At 49.0% G+C, this 16,362-nt stretch overlaps 1 protein-coding gene across 4 annotated transcripts in view; it reads right to left on the reverse strand.

Annotated features, from left to right (window-relative positions):
- The window catches only part of NF2 (NF2, moesin-ezrin-radixin like (MERLIN) tumor suppressor), a 46,116-nt gene that overhangs the window by 23,450 nt on the left and 6,304 nt on the right, over positions 1 to 16,362 (reverse strand). For all 4 annotated transcript variants that reach the window (XM_057385421.1, XM_057385423.1, XM_057385420.1 and 1 more), the window contains exons 2-8: positions 11,201 to 11,326; positions 10,077 to 10,199; positions 7,807 to 7,890; positions 3,455 to 3,523; positions 3,227 to 3,309; positions 2,512 to 2,587; positions 2,155 to 2,289 (exon numbers count right to left, since the gene is read on the reverse strand). In XM_057385421.1, the coding sequence (XP_057241404.1) occupies positions 2,155 to 2,289; positions 2,512 to 2,587; positions 3,227 to 3,309; positions 3,455 to 3,523; positions 7,807 to 7,890; positions 10,077 to 10,199; positions 11,201 to 11,326 (696 nt within the window). The remainder of the gene's footprint in view (positions 1 to 2,154; positions 2,290 to 2,511; positions 2,588 to 3,226; positions 3,310 to 3,454; positions 3,524 to 7,806; positions 7,891 to 10,076; positions 10,200 to 11,200; positions 11,327 to 16,362) is intronic.

Raw genomic sequence — 16,362 nt, forward strand, 5'->3', positions numbered from 1 at the left:
AACCACTGCAGGAGCTCAGGATGCATCCAAAGGGAGGAAGAGCCAGCTCAGCTGCCCGATGGAACCACAGAATGGTTAAGGATGAAAAACCCTCCAAAATCATCGCATTCAAGTGTCAGCTCAACACCAYCATGTTCAAACCACGTTCCCGAGTGCCACATCCACAAGTGTTTCGAGCACTTCCCTTGGCAGTCTGGGCCAGGATTTGACAGCCCTTTAATGAAGAATTTTTCCCTAATATCCAACTTAAATCTCCCCTGGCACAACTCAARGCTGTTTCATCTCATCCTGTCACTTGTTAGCTGGGAGAAGAGCCTGACTCCCACCTGGCTGCACTCTCCTGTCAGGGAGTTAAAAGAGCAGGAGAGCTGCATTAGGAACACCGCAAGGAGTTGCTGTCCTTCCCACCGACACCTCCACTCACAAGAGCTCCCCAGAAGAATTCCCCATGCATTTTCCTCTCCAGAACTCAGCCTTGTCCTAAGACTTCTCCAAAATTCCAAATATTATTCCCTCACTCTAATTTGTCTTTACACTCCRTGTGCCAACCAACCAGCTCTACCCATTGCATGGGCTCACCCWCTCCAAAGCTCTCCCAGTGTGGCTCTCTTGAGAGGACAGTGGTGGCACAAATCCCCCAAGKGTTTTGGTAATGCAGCCCTGGATGGAGAGAAGCCTCTGCACTATCCAAAGGGTACTTGAAGAGATGSAGTGCTCCGCAAGATGGCATTTTTTAGGAGACAGTCACATATTCCATCACTCCCCCACACGCTACAGAAATAACGGGCTGAGGAGCTGGAGCAGACAGAGCGTGTCCATTAGAGTGGGAGATCTGTCAATACACGGCCCTGCCTGCAAAGGGCCCTGCCCTGGCACTGCCTTGCTCTGGCAGTTTAAGAGCCAATCTTTTACGACTTTCACAAAAGCAGACGTGCATGAACGTCCTGGGATCAGGCTCCAGCAGAGCCCCCAGCAGTCACTGAGAGCAGCAGCAGGAATGTGCTGRGAGAGGAGTTCCAGCTCCATGTGAACAGTCAATCTTTGTTAGGAGGGATAACCCCCGGTGTGCTGCTGGCAGCGCTGTTGTTCCCAGCTATTGCCCTGTTTGTGTCRGGTCAGKCCTGCTGCTCATTACACAATGATTRAGCTGATGGAAGGGATCCCTCCTTTCCCCCAGGGAGAGCTCTGCTACAGTCTTGTGGCAAGGCCTGCTTGTGGAGGGATCAGTCCCCAGACTCCAGAGACAATGCCCGGGCTCCCACTTCACTGTCACARGCAGGGAAGCTTCGGAAGTCACTTAGAGCTGAGCGTTTTGCAGRGTCGTGAAGCTCTTTAAGGAGTAAAGCAAGTGGAGACAATTCCAGCACGGATTTACTGCTTATAAAACTTCACAAGACATGCAATAAATGCAGCTGATGAGAAACCTTTAGCTGCTCCCCTGATCAATATCATGTTTAGATTAGAAAACCATTTTTAATTAAGAAGTTAATTTTCTTCCTTACCATGAAGGCAGCTGGTTTCTTTGAGCAGCTCTCTCACTTCAACAACGGAGCTGCTCAGTCCCCTCTCCACAGCCAACTGCACTTCTGTTCTCAATTAGGTTTGGGGGCCAACAATCCCAAAGACCCATATTTAGGCTCGGTATTTAATAAATAACTATCCAACAGCAGGCTTAAATTGCTCAACTTCCTAAAAAGATCTCAGCTGTTATGCCAAGCCCAGCAGCCTGAAACCCAAGATGATGTAATGAGATGGCAAGAGCTCTCCTCCCCAGGAATACATTTCCCTGTATTCCATAAGACAGGATATATCCACAGTAATAAATACTGTAATATATGCAGTAAAGTAGAGATTTTAACTTGTGAACTCTGGTATTTGGGCTAAGCACATCAACAGTAATTTTGGGTTTTTGAAAAGATTATTACGTAGAAGGTTTGAAACCAAAGGGGAGAACCAGCTCCCTGGCGACCCCTTGCACGCCCACTCCTGCAAGGTTTCAGAAAGGCTTGGATTAAGATTTCAGCTGGAGGAGTTGAGCTGCCCTTAACTAAGCTGGTGAGAGCAAGCACAGCACACAGAGAAGCCAAGAGAAATCATTTTAAATCCCAATTGTGTTCTTAYTGCTCTCAGGGAAGAAGTGAGACACATCCATACCTCTTTATCGCTGTAGGAGATATTCCTGATCTCATTCCATGGGAAGGAGATTTTAGGGGTCAGCCTGTTGTCYGGGTCATAAATGTGAAGACCCAAGGCATCAACTCCAAGAAGCAGCTCKGTGCCCTTTTTATTCTGCAGCAGGAAAGAGCAGAAATCACTGTGAGGGTCCGACCTGAACCATGGTTCCCTCCTCAGCCAGCCCCGAGCGGTGACCCAGCACTGGGTACCAGGAGCTGCTGCCTCCCCTCAGCACAGCTGGGGTTCCCCAAAATTTCACTTCCCAGCTCTCCTGGCTCTCCAGGAGATGGAGATTACACTGGCTGGAAATGAGGACCCCCAAGCCACCCAACTCACCCTGATGGCGAAGTAGTTGACGCCGTACATCTCCAAGTCCTGGGCTATCTTCAGATACTCCATTTCAGCTTCATCCCTATCAGGCAGGAACAGTGTTTGGAAGGATCAGAGAGGGACAGGGCTGCTCCTGMTGATCCTAAACACTCACCAGGCTTTAAAGCCTGGACTGTCTCCATCACACAGGTCAATCCTGTCTTTGCTGGCAGGATCAATAAAGTCCAAGAGCAAATCCCACTTTGCAGTTGCCAGCATCAGAGTGGTGCTGAGATGCAGCACTCCAGGCCTGCCTTTGTTCACCTCCCAATCCCTTCAGCAGAAACATGAAATCCCTGGCTGGGAGGCCACTGTTTCAGATCCATGGCTTTAGGTTTATCCCGCAGAAGGAGCATTTTACCACCCCAGGCAGCCATACACAGTTTGAATCCCCACTTCTTCTCCCCGCCCCAGAAGCCCCCTGATCCCTGATGTAGGTGAGTCCCTTTCCGAGCATCGTTCCTAAGTCCTCTCAGGGGCCCTGGCAATGACCAGGGCACWGCAGGGCACATGCAGAGCCATCAACTAAAGCCCTTTGCCCTTCCTCAGGCCACTACAGAGGTGTGCTGGGATTAACCTGCTGGCAGCAGAGCTCAGGCAGTGTCTGCCCAAGCTCCCCAAATGCTGGTGACCCTCCAGGGGAGGGCACTGACCCTGACCCAGCAGTGCAGCCCCAGCTCACCTCGCTCTGCCCCGGTGCTCAGCATACCAGGCTGTTATYCTCTCCTCCCACATCTCTGGAGTCATCTGGTACAGGTTGATCACCTGGGGTGGGTGGGAGACAGAGACCAGGTCACACTGCTGCTCCTGGCTTGGCAAGGAAGCCAGGAGCACTGAGACAGGTGCCAGRAGCACGTCCAAGCTCAGGACAGCTCGGACAGCACCTGACCTGCTCCGCTCTGCTCCTTACCCGCTTGGGAAGCAGCTCCTCCTGCGCCAGGAAACCTCTCTTGTGGACGTTGGGATCGTAGTCGCCGTACTGGGAAGAAGCACAGACACAGTGCCCAGCCCACGTTAACAACACAGCAAATCAAACACTTCACAGACACGGTGCCCAGCCCACGTTAACAACATGGCAAATCAAACACTTCACCCCTCACACCCACCCTGAGAGACAGCAAACAGCCTGCTCACCCCATTGCCCCACAAGCAGAGAACCTGCTGCTCTCTAAGGTGAATAACAAAGAAACAAAGAGCTTCCTTCTACTCATGCAGCAGAAGTGGGAGCAGAATAAAACTTCCCATCACACAGTCAGTAAGGTTGGAAAAAGCCTCCAAGATYAAGTCCAGCCRGTGACTGAACACTGCCAYGGTCCCMAAGAAGCTCAAATTYCCCAAATGTCTGCTCAGTTTTTGAACACTTCTAGGGATGGTGACACCARCTGATGTCCACCATCAGTCCAGCTGGACTGGTTGTCTATTCTATTCTCATTATCATGCCCTAATTAAYAACTCCCCCAGTGCAGGGCAAGACTTTACAGCTGAGAGGTCCTTGCAGTTCCACAGGTAGTGGAACATGGAAATAAGAAATGGACAAAGAGCTGTCCCCAAAAACTGATGGATAGCAGTGATCCAGGTGAGGCAGATGGCAGTTCCTCTGGTGCTGCTCATCACCCTAATGAATAAATACAAAAAAAAATTAGAGCGGAGTTTGACAGACTCCTCTCAGGCAGGTGGTGGCTCTTCTGTCAGAGGGTCTGTTGCTCAACTGGGTCATGGAATCCAATTCAGATTTGTTAAGTGCATCCACTAATTACTGGTATTTGTTTAGATTTACATCTCTTTGAGCAGCATATAAAGTGACTGAGGAATAAAACTGCTTATTAACAGATTGAAGAGCAGCGTGTCCCTGCGGTGCATGTGAAAATGAATTTACCTCCTGCACAGCCTCAGAGGGCAGGGAAAYGCTGCAAAACGGCTCCTCCATCAGCCCAGCAAGCTCAGGAGGAGAGGAACAAAGGATGTGAGGCACGTGCATGGAGCACTGTGACCTGCACTCACTTGGCCACCAGGACTGCTGCAGTGACAGAGGTGACAGTCCCCCACTGCAGTCCTTCCCTCCTGCTTTCCTGAGGAACCTCAGCTCAGGAAGTGCAAAATGGTGACAAATTTAAAACCCAAGATCAAAAGGGACCCTGTGGTCGTGCAACAAGTCTGGAGGCTTCTCCTCTCAGCCTCCTTTTAGTGTCAGGACCGTCACATCGTGCGCCGAAACCAGAGCTCAGCATCAGAARTCTACACACATCCCACCTCTCCGCTTGGGAGACAACACGTGGGGATTAAAGACACAAATATTGATTTGGAGCCAATGCAGATGCGAAGGGAGCATGTAACAACAACCAACACTGACTCAGACTTCAATTAATAGAACAAAACCAGCCCGGATTTCATCCAARAGGGTGCTGAGCGGCTGCAACTCTGTCTTCCAAGGTCTTGGAGCTCCTCAGGATGCAGCACTGCAGGTACACGGCCCTTGAGCCCTCCTCAAAGGGAAACAGCACTAAAAACAGGGCACTGGTGAAGGAAACAACTCCAATAACCTTGGACAAGCAGCAAGTAAATCATTTGTAGGTGATGAAAATAATAGCAAATAGGATTAACACGATTATTTTCTGTTGTGATCTTCCGTGGAGATCCAAGACTAAGTATGGATTATGGGACTTTTCAAGTGCTGAAAAATACTGTCGTGTCCCAGAGGAATATTTGTACTGAGAAGGGAGTCTGGATGAGAACATTAATTATTCACAAGTCAAAAATCAACAAATGGCTTAAGTATTGCAGAATTTGTTGGCTCAAATGATTTTGCGAACGTACTTTCTAAAGGCCTTTTCAATTAAATCATTACTTTCCAACTGTCATGGAATTTCAGCTCTTGTTAATTGAACCGTATGATTAATATTCATGGCTGGGCATGGAATTGCCTTTACCACATTCATACGCCTGGCTTAGAGTGTTGGATAAACACAGGCACGCTCGGCCCCAAATTAACACCAAGCATTGCTTGTTTTGGGGAAAAACAATAATAATTAAAGAGTTGTTTGCTGTGCTACAAGATTTGAAGTGCTGAGAGAGCTGCAGCACGGCAGCGACCAGCATTTAAGGAGGAAAAAATAGAAGAACCTCCTGGATGTTCCATTTATTTTTTTTTTTTTTCCAGTCGATCCCACGTCTTTCCCAGCTATTTAAAACCCGAACTACCTCCAACCTCTGAAAGCAGTGTGGGTGGTTTGAACAGGACTGGAGGGGAAAGCACATAGTAATTCCCCAAATGAACACAATGAGAGGGAAATAAATAAGCTGTTATTTTTATGGCCCCCCTGTTTCCTTCGCTGTCTCATGTTGGTGTGGATGGACCAGCAGCACCTGGCTGTCAGTAAGTGCCTGTTGGATGAACACACACTGCTGTGTCAGGCTATTATGCCCCTAATCATGCAAATCAGCACGTTATTAGTGAAATTACTGCGCTCACTGCCTGCTTTCTTGTCCAGGAAGGACATCGTTATCCTGTTTAACTGGAAGGAGATGACCTGCAATATCTTTCTTCCTGGTTCCCTATCAAAGATGTGCTTTCAGCTTTTCCTTTTGCTGGGAACGAAAGCAGAGGGGGAACCCCGGGCTGGAGAGGCAGCAAGGAGAGGGATGTCTGATGAAAAGCCCTTTAGTGAAGAKCAGAAAAGTCACTCCTCCTCCATCCTCTCCTGATCTCAGCACGGTCAGAACTGCTCTGACGCCGTGTGACCTCCTCCCAATGCCCCAGGATATCCAAGGTGCCAAGGGGACAAAGGGGACGGCACAACCGACCTGCACCAAGTCACAGCCTGTTCCTGAGCACATGAGCAGGAGCTGGCCAAGAGGTAACAGAGCTCAATATTTACCCAATGTTTGTTCATTTTGGCAGCAGGAAAAGTCATTCCCTACGTATCCTCAGCTCAGGTCAACGGAGAGAAAGCCAAGGAAGTGTTTACTCATGCACTCTAATAASAGTGATGAATGCTTCACACAAACAGAAACATTTCAAAAAGCAACTTTCCTTTGCCAGACTGATGAGTTTCATGAACAAAACATGGTTTTACCAATACTCTTGACCATGAGGAGAAAACACCAATTTCTAGTAAATTCAAACACTTACCATCAAAAAACACAGCACCCAGGGCTCTATTCAGAGTRTGGACTTAAGGGTTATGAGGAAAATTATATGACTATAGGGAAAAAAACAGCCTGGATGAGGCCCTTTCTGCCAAACCCCCTGCCAGCAAAGGTGGTCCCACAGAGCTGCTCCTCCTATAGCACTCCACAGCCATGCTCCCTAAGGATACCTGGACACACCAGACCCAGGGCATGGCCACCTGCTTGAGGTCCTGTGAGCTAAACCCTCCCAAAACCCCCCAAATGCCATGCAGAGTCAGAACCAYCACGAGCTGCAGAGATAATGCCTCTGGGCTGCACTCACACTGCAGTCACTCCTCTCCCAAAGACATTATCTTTGCACACATGAACCRGAGCTGAGCTCCAGTTGTTAATTGAGCAGCAGCACATAAATTATGTTCCCCACTGCAAGAATGTCCCCGCTTCTGAACCTTGGGCTGCTTCCTCCAGCCCAGGAGTCTCTGTGCCCTGGGCAAGCTGTCCACGGCTGCACATCCTAGACTGGAAAACAGCGTCCTCTGGAATAAAACCTCAGCAAAACAAACCCACTCTGGGCCCAGAGCTGAGTCCAGCAGAGGAACGAGGGGAATTCAATGAACATTCACTCTTCCCTCTGTCTGGTGAGGCCAAGCACCCAAGATAAAGGAGGCAGCCAGGAAAAGCCCTTTCACAGGGCAATATAATGGATGTGGCCAGCTCTAGGACTGAAATAAAGTCATTATCATGATGACAAGTACTCTRGGGGAGCAGGAGAGCTGGGAGTCCCACGGCTGGCTTGCCTCTGGMTACAGTGGCAAAAGCAGGGAGAAAAAAAAAAAAAACCCGGGCTCAGGGAATTCACCTGCTCCAGCTCATGAGCAGGCTCTGCAGCTCATGAGTTCAGCACATGCTAAAAAGTCCTGGAAAGAGAAAGCAGAAACCCATCCAATGCCTGGAGGCAGCCAGGAACCAGCTGTGCCGAGAAGGAAGCAGTGACAGTGCAGCCCCCTCACTTCCCAAGTTTTCACAGCTTTCCCTGCCTTCCCTTTGCCCAGGAAGTGGCTCCACCACAAAGCACCTGTCTCCCCTGGATCAACACTCACTCAGCAGGCCCTTGGGGCATCCCCTGGTGCCTACCTTGGCTTGGACAGCGTAGGAGGCCAGCAGGACAGAGGCTTCAGGAGGACAGAAGATCTTCTCATCCAAAATCTGCTTCTTCACCTGCACACAGAGCAGCAAAGGACAGATAACACACGTTTAGTGGAGCACGGCAGAGCACGACTGTCACAGCAGATGGTTGCAGTTTGTTTCAACTTGAGCTGTCAACCACAGCGAGTTCACAATTTTCCTAACACTAATCACAATCCAGGCCCGGGAARTCTCTGGAGGCTCCAAAGGGCTCAAGCTTTCACAGACCACCTTTCTCAAACAGGTTGGTGAGAAGAGCTAAATTTATTAGTGGAAAACGACAGCACCTCTATGCTGCTGCTAAAGGCAAGGTGGGGGAAAAGCCTTGCATGTAAACACAGCRATAAAACCTCTTAAGGCACAAGCTACAGATTGATAGGACATCCATCCACGCTGCAACACAAAAGAGCAGCTTGCAGCCGAGTCTCTGAACACTTGAAGCTTTGCTCTGGGACATTCAGRCCTCATTGTGAGTCAGTGCTCACCTGTGCTGGAGGCTAATTCCCCAGATCCCAGCACGGAGAGCTGCAGGTCACCTCCGTGGCAGAGCTTTTAGCAGCAGGCAGAGCCCCGCGCGCACTCCCGGGAGAGGCAACGTGCAGGTCCCCAAAGCCACAGCTTTACTTCCCTGACTTCTGTGCATTAAAAAATTAAACCTGTCATGTTCGATATTTTTTGGGTTGGCACACTTAATTTTCCTGATTAAAGATAGGGGGGGTAAAAAAAAAATAAAAAGGCTACGATTTCCCGGGAGGTTTAAATGGATTGTCAGAGATGCAGGAACATCAATTTGAATTTATAACGTGCTTTGAGTCCTCAAAGTTGGGTACGACATAATCACAGCAGATATTCTGCTGCATCAAGATAAAAAACAGGAGAGTTTACAAGCTTAGATGTGCTCCTGCTTCCCAAATGCATACAGGAGCCCAGGCTCCTCTCAGCACACAAATCCCAGCAGCAAAGTCATGGTCTGCATTTAGAAAATGCAGCTTGAATGGCTTTTCCTCCCTGATTTTCTTTCTCAAAGATGCCAACAGCATTTTTCCTCACCGTGGATAAAGCTCCTGGCAAATGAGACATTCAGAAATAACCCTACAGGGACGCCAGTGCACGAGACAGAGCTTGGAAATTAACAGGAATACTTTGCATTTAGAACACTTTTGGCTCTGGAGGAAAAAGATGGACTTTGGAAGAGTGAGGAGGATCAAGAGGCTGGTGAGCTCACTTGGAAAGGGCAGGACACCCCGCAGGCTACAGAGGTATTCCCAAATTCAGGTTGCTTTGACTTTGGTGCAAGAAATATAAGAATGAGTGACTTTTTAAAAACTTGTGTAATTTATCTTCAAACTAACAGCCACAGAGCAGCTGAAACATCCCAGTGAGTATCCAGGGGTTTGTCTAGGAGTGCTCTACTCCCTGTAACCATGCTTGACACAACTCTTCCAAGGAAAAATATGTCAGAAGATGGATTTTGTGACAGAAAATTGATCTCTCTGAAAGAGAGCTCCTGTGCTAGCAGCTCCTTGTTACCAGMCATGCAGTATTGCCACATAATCAGCTGAACTGATTTCTCAGCACACAAAGTTTCCTGAGAGTAGAGTAATTTAAATAAAAAAAAAAACCAACCAAGATGTGTTGACAGTTTCCAAATGCTTAACTGCTCCTGGGGCAGGTGGGACCGTGAGGTCCCCCCTTCCCCTCTGTTTTTCCATCAGAGCTGAGCTGCTGGGATTTTCTTCTGTTCCAGTTACCTGGAGCTGTTTTGTGAGAGGGGAACTTTKCTGTACAGGTTGGCTGCACTCTGCTCTCCAGAAGGAAATTCTCCTGCTCATACAACGACACCATCACGTCCAAAGGCAGCTGCCACCCCTGAGCACAGCTCATCCCACACCCTGCAGAGGGACAAGAGCCCTTGGCTGACAGATCCATGTCCCTGAGACACCACCCATGGATATTATGGATCACCTCATCATTCCTGACTGCCAGTTCAGAGGTCTGCCYGTCTGGGCAGACTGCTTCCTCCACAAAAAAACATCCTTCAAAAAACACTTCTTTTAAGAAGTTTTTGTTGCTGAAGACAAGTTCCTTTTGGAGAGGTGTGAATGTAAGGATGAGGAGCACACTCTGCTCACTAGCTCCATGACCCTGGAACCTTCTGGCACTTCTGTTCATCCTGGCTGCTTCTCCCTCAGGCTGGATAACAGTGCACAGACTCCTACCTGCAGGAAGAACAAATGCTGGGTGATTTCCTGCACCAGCTCCTCCTCTGCATTCTCAGGATAAAATTTGGCCAGGAAGTGAAAGGTTTTGGGCTCTTCTGTTGGGACATCGTGATCCAGGACCTGTGGGATTCAAGAGCCATTTGGTTTTTTCAAGACAAGCCCCAGCTCCCTTCTGTTCAGATCAGCACATCTTTTGTCAGCCACTTTTAGACATCTAGAACAGACCTAAATAGTTCAGACACTGTGGTTAAAAAAAGAAAACAAACATTTCTGACACCCCTAATGATGCAAGAGAACAAAAAAAGGCAGAAACAAACAGCATAAGAAATGAGACAGTGAAGGTTGATCCTGATCTGCCATGTGCTCCTTGCCTCTCCCGATCCTTGCAGAGCAATATTGGATCCTGCTGCGCCACCACCCGACTTTCTCCTTGTTTCCCTGCACTGAATTTATTTCAGTGTTGTTTCTCACTACCTTTTTCTGGTACTGTCCAGAAGGTTTAAAGCCTTGGCATGAGAGGTGAGACACCCAGACCTCCCTCAGTGTCCATGATCTTTTGGTTGCAGCATTACATCCTTTAGATGTGACCAGAGCCACATCTGACACCTCCAAAACCCACTGCTCCCATATTTGGGAAGCATTTCTTCCCTTATCCCCATCTCCTTTTCCCTCTGGTTTTCCTCCTCCCAAGCTCTCTGTATTTCTCAACAACAAAACAAGAGGCAACTCCACTTTCTGCTGACTGTTTAGTGTTCAGGGGCACAAAAAATTKATTTTTACATTTCATTTGCTTTGCATTCACCCCAAAGTGCAGCACCCCAGCATGACTGTCTCCCAAAATGCCTCCAGGGAATTCAGTGTTCACAGATGCTGGGATGGGGCATCTCTGCCAGCTTTTCCCAGTCTGACACCCCCAGACTGGGTGGGATGCCATGGGGACAGGATTTAAGTACATCTATCCCAGCTCACCCATCACACAACCTCAAAGAAAAAGGAAAGGACATCCCACACAACCTCTCAAGGGAAATATCCCTGTTCATGGCAAGGGGCTGGAACAAGATGAGCATAAAGGTCCCTTCCAACCCAAAGCATTCTAGGATTTTGTGAACTTTGGTTCCAACCTTCTTGTCCATTTTGAGCCAGGCCACCGTGTCCTTGATYGTGTACTGGAGCCCGAAGAACCAGGTTTCCCGGAGTCCCAGTGTCCTGCACACCAGATCAAACAGGTCCTTCCCCTTCCACTTCACCTGCCAGAGAGCAAACAGGAAACAGAGTCATAAAGAAGGATTTCAGAACTTTTCTCCATTTAACCAAACCCTCTGTTTTCACCTCACAAGGTCAATTACAGCCCCCCTGTGAAGGCATCTGGTACAGACACAAAAACATCCTAATGAGGCTCCCGTTATCTCCTTCCATCTGATCTCATCTGCAGATCACCAGCTCCTCCCTCAGCAGGAAGCTGAGATGTGATTTCCCCCCTTTTCCAAAAAACGACACTGCAAAGCCCCTGTTTCTTGCCCTGGGGACTGAAGGGTTCATTTATGCTCCTGTTGAGCTCAGGTTTAAGTTCCTGATGTGTTTAGGTTCCTGCCTGTTGCCAGCAGGGAATAAAATGCCTTTCAACTTCCCCTTGCTGGTTTTGAGGGGTCTCCCTACAGGCTCGGGAAGCCCTGCACAAGCACTACTATCAGCACCAGGAGTTCAGAAAGAGGTGCCACAAAATCAGCAGCGACACAATCCATGCACGGACTGTGTGCATCCAGAGCCACCGACCCTGCACGGACAGAAGRGAAAAAGAGCTCAAAAATCCCCACYGTTACCACTGAAGTCAGCGGYTCTCTCCGAGCACGTTTTGATAGAGTCAAACTGCATTTTCTGCTGAAAATGTTGGTGACAAAAGCAGCTCAGGAGCAGAGAAAATTGGTCCTGCTCAAGGACCGTGTCCTTGGAGCAATCCTGCAGCTGCATCCATGATGCCACTGAAGTTTGCTCATAAAAGCAGGAGGTGTTGGGAGGCAGGGAGGTGAAGAGGGACATAAACCACACGAATCTAATATGCCAAAGCCACTTTGGCCTTCCATCTGCACGCTGAAAACAATTGCTGGACCGAGACATATGGCCATTACTCCAAAGCCCTTGGGCAAACGGATCTCGCGCACTCTCTTGTCACTACAACTCAATCCCGCTGCCACCTGGACACATCAATATTAATGCCGGGGCCGCTCCCGCTGTCACCCACTGCCGCCTTGTGGGCACAGCCAGGCCCAGCTCATTGCCAAGCTCTGCCTTTCAGTAATGACTYTGTCACTGCTCTCCCCCTTCCCGGAGAGCACAGCCACACAGGCTGACAGTCCCGGAATAGGACAAAGCCGACGCCAGCCTCCCGAGAAACACCACCCCCGGTGCGCTCGCCGCGATTCAGATCGGGCGCTGTCAACACCTCGGGGTCAAAACGCCAGCAGAAGCAAGTTTGGTAGTGCTGTAATTATAACCCCCCTAATTTCACACATTTCGCTATCCTCCAGCCCCCAGGATGGGCTCCAGCTCGGCACAGGATGGCTCAGACTGCAGAAGATTTTTTCCTGACTATGATTTTAAGTGGGAGGTTAATTCGAGGGCTCAGACAAAACAGAGTGAAGCCCATTAAAAGAGCTATTTGGTACCATTTTTGCAGGCACATAAAAGCAGGCTGCCAACAAAAGGCTATTTCTTCACTAAACTGCTTTGTATAAAGCATTATGGGCTGYTTTTCCTTCTCTAAGACCGTATTTCAGTCTCAGAGCAGCAGTGCTTGCACCAAACGCTCCCAGGACAGGCTCCCGCCTGCGGCTGACRGCAGCGCCGCCTCCCGGGATATCGCTCCACATCCCGTGGGATCAGTGCGTTTAACCTGSGATTTCCACCGGCTGGGACTCCTCACCGTACCACCTCAGGTACCCAAACAGTGCTCAAGGGCTGACACAACCCAAAGGTTTCCTCCTAAAATGCAAACTAGTTTGTTTTGAAGAGCAACAGTGAGGATTAAAGCAGGAGCTTTGTGTGTTTTTCACCCCYGCTTTTTGAACTTGGTGACAGGAATCGTGGAATGGTTTGGGTTGGAAAGGACCTTAAAGATCTTCTCGTTCCATTCCTTGTCATGGAGAGGGATACCTTCCACTRTCCCAGGCTGCTCCAAGCCCCATCCAACCGGGCCTTGAACACTTCCAGGGATYCAGGGGCAGCCACAGCTTCTCTGGGCACCTTKTGCCAGGGTCTCACAGCTGGATTTCTTCCTGACAYCTGATCTAAATCTCTCCTCTTTTAGTTTAAAAACAYTCCCCATTCTCCTATCATTATCTGCCTGCATAAAATACTCTTCCTTTTTCACAAGCRCCCCTTCAAGGGACTGTATTTTAAGTGAGGCTTCGGCTGCTGCATTTTACACCAGCGCTTTGTCACCGCRGGTTTCTGTGGTGGCAGGAACAGACATTTAACATTCCTGCACAATGCTCAAGACTCTGGCCATAACACTGCACAGATCCTCCCCAACGGCGCTGAATTACCTTCATTAAATATATCAGTGATCAGCAGCCACCTTTATTCCAACAGACATGATTTCCCACCACACTTCGGTACTTAAAATAACTATCTGCATTCAAGWGGCATCTTTTGACAGCTGAACTCCAACTGCTTTACAGACATTCAGGACCTCAAGCCCTCCTCACACGTACTTTACAGGCTTTGTATCATTAACTGCCACATTTTGTGGTTGTAAACAACTGAAAAAGAAAGCACCCGCTCGGTATGAGGGGACAGAGAGAGCTGCTGTCCAGAGAGCCTGGAAGACAACCAGGACAGGCTGGCCGTTTCCATCCATGCTGTGCCTGTCACACCATTCCCTGCACGGCACTCAAGTGACACSTGAAGCACAAAGATGATTTTACAAGGCATTGTGAGCTCCTGAAAACAAAACTAAGGAGCTCAAAGCAGAACGAAACCTTCTCAGCCGTACACTGGGGTGGCTGTAACAAAGCTCCATCTCCCAGCAAAAAGCTACATCACGATAACCTCAATGTGACCGGCAGGATGGAGCGGGATGCGTCACTCCAGCACCTTCCCAGTGCTGCAGGCATCACCTCTGACATTTGCAGCTCCTTTCCCATTAGCAGGATCACAGCACGGGTGGCTGGAGGGATTCAGGAGTTGCCAAAGGGATACGGGAACGAGGTGCTTTATAAACAGGCTGTTACTCCAGCGAGCTGCTGTTTGTGTTCTTTACTAAGTACAGAGCGCTTACAATCTATCAGCAAAGCATTTTAAATTAACAGCACTAAGCACTTAAAACTCTGCAGCCAGTGGCTAGAACAGAATATTTCCAGTCCGGATTATTGGCATCATCTTTTTCTCCGGCGGAGACGGCGCATTTGGCATCTATTAACAGGGTTTGCATTATTTATTAACCTGCATCAGGAGTCATTTCCAACTCGCAGGGAACTGCGCGATTTATTTAGGAGCATAACCTCTCTGTCAAGTTTCACAACTGCTCCTCAGCTCCCCAGTCCATAAAGYAGCTCCAAAAATGAGCAGAAGGGTTGTCTGGTCCCCTCGTCAGGGRGTGATAAAGAGGGAGGGCAAGCCAGGGAATGGAGCTGTCAGGAGGTTTAGGTTGGAGATCAGGGACAGGCTCTTCCCCCAGAGGGTGCTGGCACTGCCCAGRCTCCCCAGGGAATGGTCCCGGCCCCGAGGCTGCCAGAGCTCCAGGAGCGTTTGGACAGCGCTGCCAGGGATGCACAGGGGGGATTGTTGGGGGGTCTGGGCAGGGGCACGGGTGGGACTCGATGAACTTTGTGGGTCCCTAAATGGGGATATTCCACGATTCTAAAAAAGTGGGCAGCAAGGGACAAAGGRGTGCAACCATCCTGCACAGAGAGGGTTGAGCATGGGGGCTACAGAGAAAAGAGATTCCCAAAACATTGTCAGGCTGAGGCTTTTCTTCCAACGTCAAATGCGGAAAAGGGGAAGCAAGAGGGACGGGTTTAGTTTAATGTTTAGTTTCCTTATGCAAGGGGCTCTCCTTGGACAATAGGGACAGAACCTGGGCYCTGCCCAGGGCAGGAAGGTGAAGATGAAGATCTCACCTTCTCCTCATCACAAACACAAACCCCCAGAGCTTCAGCTCTTCCTGGGATCAGGGGCACAGTAAGGGCACAAACAAGTGAGCAGAGGACATCAAGGCTCAGCTGCTTCCCAGGGAAATCCACAGCAGCRGTCCCTGCACACCCCATACATGGGATGAGGTTAATGCACGACCTTGAAGAAATGACTCACATTTATGGAGTATTTTACTGCACCAATTTACCCGTAAATAACACAGAAAATGGCGTTTTGCRTTGCAGATAATTTTATTAGGTGTTAGCTTTGTGCTGGGGATGAGAAGAGAGGCAAGAGCCTCTGCTGTGACTATCAAAGTCAAACAGCCAAAGGATCAYTGGGAAAAGGGGACCAAGCCCCAGGAAAGAGTGCTCAGCTTTCTCACAGTGAAGTTATTCCTATTCAGAATCAAATTTTAACGAGAGAACACGACACCTCTTCGCTGAAACAGGGAAGGATATGGCAGAAGGGAAAGAGCTGGGCCTGAGCATCCCTACACTAACCACCTGGGAATGAGGAAATGGATAGGCTGTAGCTATTCCAAACCCTTGTCCCACAGGAGATGCCCAAACCACCCACCCCAACAGTTTACAACTGAAATTCAAAATGATTTTGAGACTGCAGACCACACTTATTTCTCCTTCTGGACCTGAATGGTAACCAGAGTGCCACAGACAACCATTTATTTAGATTTAAAGCCCATTTGGAGCAAATGGGGAATCAAAAATGTAATATTTGTCAATTTTTTTGTTAATAAAGTGATGTCAAATACTTTCAATTGCCACTTACTGAGTCACAAGGCAGGGCTGTAAAAGTTATTTTTATTTACTAATGCTACACGACAACTCGATAATGAGCTTTTAATTAAAACCTATTTCTGTTAACCACYGAGGAGGCCAAAAACGCGCCCAGGCGTGAGGATGCAGATGGTGCAGCCAAGCACGTTCTGTGGTGTCTGCCCGAGACAGAGACRGAGCGGGAACAGAGAGAACAGGAGGCTGTGACCAGACAGAGCCTGGGGACAACTGATGACAATGTGCCCTCTGCCCTGCTCAGGTGAGACCCCACCTGCAGAGTTGCCCCAGCTCTGGGGTCCAGCACAGGAAGGACCTGGAGCTGCTGGAGGAGTCCAGAGGAGGCCACGGAGCTGCTC

Source organism: Malurus melanocephalus, unplaced genomic scaffold (genome assembly GCF_030028575.1).
Source record: "Malurus melanocephalus ecotype Western Australia unplaced genomic scaffold, MMel_1.1 scaffold_825, whole genome shotgun sequence".
NCBI classification, from domain to species: domain Eukaryota; kingdom Metazoa; phylum Chordata; class Aves; order Passeriformes; family Maluridae; genus Malurus; species Malurus melanocephalus.